The 5,000-nt window shown below is 47.2% G+C and overlaps 1 protein-coding gene across 1 annotated transcript in view; it reads right to left on the bottom strand.

The window, feature by feature from the left end:
• Window positions 1–5,000, bottom strand: part of LOC135105270 (glutamate decarboxylase-like) — a 73,801-nt gene that overhangs the window by 23,029 nt on the left and 45,772 nt on the right. The window contains 1 exon segment of the mRNA XM_064013490.1: window positions 4,575–4,811. Within this exon segment, the coding sequence (XP_063869560.1) occupies window positions 4,575–4,811 (237 nt within the window).

The raw sequence follows: 5,000 nt of genomic DNA, 5'->3' as shown, positions 1-5,000 counted from the left end.
TGTCTTCCTTCATTGCACTCTCTCTCTCTCTCTCTCTCTCTCTCTCTCTCTCTCTCTCTCTCTCTCTCTCTCTCTCTCTCTCTCTCTCCCCATGAGCTGTAAAGTAAGTGTGTGTGGCGACAGATTGTGGCGTTGTGTTTGTTATTTCTGAATATCAATGAGAGAGAGAGAGAGAGAGAGAGAGAGAGAGAGAGAGAGAGAGAGAGAGAGAGAGGAGGAGGAGGAGGAGGAGGAGGAAAGGAAAAGGAGGAGAGGGAAGAGGAAAAAGATACGGAAAAATGTGAGAAAAGGAAGAGGAAGAGGAGGAGAAGAAGGAGGAGGAGGGTGTAGAAGTGTGGTAGAGGATGTAGAAGTGTGGTCAAGGGTGAAGGAGTGTGGTGAAGGGTGAAGGAGTGTGGTGAAGGGTGAAGGAGTGTGGTGAAGGGTGAAGGAGTGTGGTGAAGGATATTTGGAGTGTGGAGAAGGGTATACAAGTGTGATGAAGGGTGTAGGAAGTGTGATGAAGGGTGTAGGAAGTGTGATGAAGGGTGTAGAATGGTGTATGAGTGTGCGGGAAGGAGTCGCAGGTTACATAAGATTAAGCACAAAGACCACATCGACTCTTGTAGTCCCCACGAGGTAACCTAACCTAAGACTACCAAGAAGGTAATGGTAGTTTTAATGGACAGCAAAGAGGAAGGCTTGTCTCAGAGTGTAGGGAGTGAGGCAGACAGGCAGCAGGGAGATGGGACAAGGTGCAGCAGAGGGAGAGGAGAGAAAAGGGAAGAAGCGGGGAAGTGCACATGAAAGGAGTGGAGGAAAGGAAGTGTGGAGGGAATAGATGGAAGAGAAAGAGAGTTGAAGAGAGGAATGAAGTGCAGAATGAGTAGAAAGGGTGGAAACAAGAGGGAAGGCGTGGAGGATGGAATGCAGGGTGAGGGGAGATGGATGGAGGAAGAGGGAGGGAGTAGAGGGGAGAGGGAGGGAGTGGAGGGAGAGGGAAACAGTGGAGGGAGAGGGAAACAGTGGAGGGGAGAAGCGACACGTCTCTTATCTCTCTGTGCAGACAATGTACACACACACACACACACACACACACACATACACACACACACACACATACACACACACACATGCTCTCATCTACATACCGAGAGAGAGAGAGAGAGAGAGAGAGAGAGAGAGAGAGAGAGAGAGAGAGAGAGAGAGAGAGAGAGAGAGAGAGAGAGAGAGAGAGAGAGAGAGAGAGAGAGAGAGAGAGAGTGGGAGGGATACACATCATAAATGGCAGTCTCCAAAATCTCTCCCACTATTTTTTTTCTGGTTAAGCTGACATTTCTATTATACACCTGATCTCTCCCTCTTGTGCCCTTCCGCTCCCATATTTCTCCTCCTCCTCCTCCTCCTCCTCATCTCATTCTTTCTCTTCTTATTTCCCTTTCTTTCTCCTTCGGTTTACTATTCTGTCTTTTCTTCTTTACTATCCTTCTTGTTTTTTTTTATCTCCTTTACTCTTTTTTTCAGTTTTTCCTACTTTAATCACGTTCTTTCTTATGTCCTTTCTCCTTTATTTTCATGTCTTTTTCTTTCCTTTTCTCTTAAGTCTCCTTTCTTTTTCTTTCTTTTCTTCTTTACTCTCCTTTATTTTCTGTCCCTTCTCCTTCACCGTCCTGTCTGTAGCTAGTTAGAAGTAGTCACCACACAGCCTTGCAGGGACCTAAATGTCTGCTGCTGCTGATGCTTGGACATCCTTTGTAGTCTTTTGTGATTTTCAAGCCAAGACACAAGCAAGTCTCCCTCTATGTGTGTGTGTGTGTGTGTGTGTGTGTGTGTGTGTGTGTGTGTGTGTGTGTGTGTGTGTTGTGATGTATTGCAGAGGTGAAGGAAGATCAAAGTTGTAACGTAAGTAATTTCACAATATGTTAAGGAGATTATTGTTACAAGGGACAGTTCTCCTGGTTTCTATTCTTCATGTAATCCTCCTTCCCCCTCTTCTTCCTCTTTCTCCTTTTCCTCTTTCTTGTTCTCCTCTGCCTCTTTTTTTTTATCTTTTCGTCTTTCTCATATTTAAATCATTGGGTTGTAATATTTTTCCTCGTCTCTCTCTCTCTCTCTCTCTCTCTCTCTCTCTCTCTCTCTCTCTCTCTCTCTCTCTCTCTCTCTCTCTCTCTCTCTCTCTCTCTCTCTCTCTCTCTCCTTTGTGTATTGTTCCGCTTTTTAACTCCTGGTGTCTTTGTGGAGTGACTTTCCTCCCTCCCTTTTTCCCTCCCTTCCGCTATTTGCTCCCTACTCCTCCTCTCTCTCTCTCTCTCTCTCTCTCTCTCTCTCTCTCTCTCTCTCTCTCTCTCTCTCTCTCTCTCTCTCTCTCTCTCTCTCTCTCTCTCTCTCTCTACAGATGGTGCCTCCTTGTCCCTCCCTCCCTCTCCCTATCTTCTTCTCCCTCTCCCTCTCCCTCCCTCTCCCTCTGTTAAATGGTAATCTTTCCGTGATAATTGCAGTCTTCCCTTTTCATCCCAAGCGGGCGGAACATTACAAAACGCGCCCCAAACATTACGTACCGCAGCTCTCTCTCTCTCTCTCTCTCTCTCTCTCTCTCTCTCTCTCTCTCTCTCTCTCTCTCTCTCTCTCTCTCTCTGATTCCTTTCATTGAATCTAGCGCTTTATCCGCTATTCGAATTTCTTTTAGTAGTAGTAGTAGTAGTAGTAGTAGTAGTAGTAGTAGTAGTAGTAGTAGTAGTAGTAGTAAACTTCCCAAACTTCCCTGATTCATAAAAGGAAGAAGGAAAAAAATAAATGAAAGTAACGTGTGTGTGTGTGTGTGTGTGTGTGTGTGTGTGTGTGTGTGTGTGCGCGCGAGCCTCCGTGCAACAATCTGGGCTGATACGTAAGTCAACTTCCATAACAGAAGGAGAAGAAGGGAGGGAGGGAGGGAGGGAGGGAGGGAGGGAGAGAATGCTTTGGTCATAACACAAGAGTGATTTTCCAGATGGGAGGAGGCATCAGATAAACGATCAGGCCTTTAGAATGAGGGAGGAGGCGGGAGGCAGCGCGGGAGGCAAGAAAGGAGGGTGGGAGGGAAGGAGAGAAGAGAAAAGGAGAGGAGAGGAGAGAAAAAGGAGGAGAGGAGAGGGAGAGGAGAGGGGAGGAAAAGAAATGAGAGGAGAGGAAAGGAGAGGAGGAGAAAAGAAGAAAGAGGAAAGGAAAGGAGAGGAGAACAGAAGAAAGAGAAGAAATGAGAGGAGAGAAAAAGAAATGAGAGGAGATGAGAGGAGAAAAAAGAAATGGATAGAAAATATAAAATAAATGAAATTTTAAAAAATGTATAGAGAGAGAGAGAGAGGAAAGGAAAGGAGAGAGAGAGAGAGAGAGAGAGAGAGAGAGAGAGAGAGAGAGAGAGAGAGAGAGAGAGAGAGAGAGAGAGAGAGAGAGAGAGAGAGAGAGAGAGAGAGAGAGAGAGAGAGACGAAAATCCATCTTATCTTTGAGCAACACAATACAACACAACCTTTACCTAACCTCCTCCTCCTCCTCCTCCTCCTCCTCCTCCTCCTCCTCCTCCAGCAATCTAGCCTCTCTTCGCTCACGGTAAGCAAACGTAATTTCTTCCCCGGAAATTTATTATTGCATTGAGAGGAAGAACGGGCTCGCGATATTTCTGAGAGCTCCTTCTTCAATTTTTTGGGAGGCTGGGGACAGATTAGGAAATGTGTGGTGGGGGAGATGGGGGAGGATGAGGGAGGGCTGGGTAGTGGTGGTGGTTGTGATGGTTGTGATGGTGGTGGTGATGCTTGAGTTTTTTTTTATGAAGTTTGAAGACGTTTTTTTTAAGTTTTAGGGGTACTTTTGTTGTTGTTGTTGTTGGTGGTGGTGGTGGTGGTGGCGTTATAGTACTAGTGTCAATAGTGGTAGTAGTAGTAGTAGTAGTAGTAGTAGTAGTAGTAGTAGTAGTAGTAGTAGTAGTATAAGTTGTTGTTGTTCTTGTCACTGTTGTTGGAGGCGGTGGCGGTGATGGTTCTGGTGCTGCCATGTGGTTATGTGCTTCTCTATGGTCTGTGTATGGCCTGTGCTTCTCTATGGTCTGTGTATTGAAACTTGAAGGTGTTAGTCCGGAGAGTTTTCCACCCTCCGCCTCGCCCCCGCCCCGCCCCGCCCCGCCCTGCCAGCCAACTAGCCAGCCGCTCTTCATGTGATGCGCTGGTGTTGCTCTCACACTTGTTAGCGCCTCCAGCAACAGAAGTCCAGGGTGGGAGGGAAAAAGGGAAGAAACGGAGGAAGGAAAGAAGGGGAGGAGAGTGAGTGGAGAGGAGGGAGGGAAGGCAGAAGGGAGGGATGGAGATAATCACTGCTACGGCTGTCTGACCCACGGCGACAGCTTGAGGCAATAGGAACGTACACACACACACACACACACACACACACACACACACACACACACACACACACACACACACACACACACACACACACACACCTGTCTTGACCAGTTAACCTTACACTCAAACACCCACACTCACACGCCAACTTGTCCTGACCTAGTACCCCTTACTGAAATAAAGACAAACTCACTCAAACGCACGGAAGTACACGCACACTTACCTGTCTTGACCTGGTACTTGAGGGCGTCCATGCAGTCTGCGATGACCTGTTCCAGCACCATGGGTTTGGCGGGGATCTCCAGGTCCAGCACTTCCTTGAGCTGCTCGGGCTGGTGGAAGTCCAGGATCTTGGCATGTCGGTCGAAGGTTTCCCTAATGTAGTCGATGGACACCTCCGCCACCCTCAGTAGGAACTCGCGAGTCTCCGGCCCGCCCAGTATGTTGAAGGGGAGAAGGTCTGTGGGCGAGGGCGAAAGCAAAGGAGTTAGTGTGGTATTAAAAAAACAGAAGAGAGACATACACAGACAGACAGACATATAGATACACAGACAGATAGATAAACAGAGGTAGATGCATAAATAGATAAATATAAATAGAGAGAGAGAGAGAGAGAGAGAGAGAGAGAGAGAGAGAGAGAGAGAGAGAG

The sequence above is a fragment of the Scylla paramamosain genome, chromosome 11 (genome assembly GCF_035594125.1).
Source record: "Scylla paramamosain isolate STU-SP2022 chromosome 11, ASM3559412v1, whole genome shotgun sequence".
NCBI classification, from domain to species: domain Eukaryota; kingdom Metazoa; phylum Arthropoda; class Malacostraca; order Decapoda; family Portunidae; genus Scylla; species Scylla paramamosain.
The sequence above is the reverse complement of the archived record's forward strand: the minus strand, read 5'-3'. Positions and strand labels throughout refer to the sequence as shown.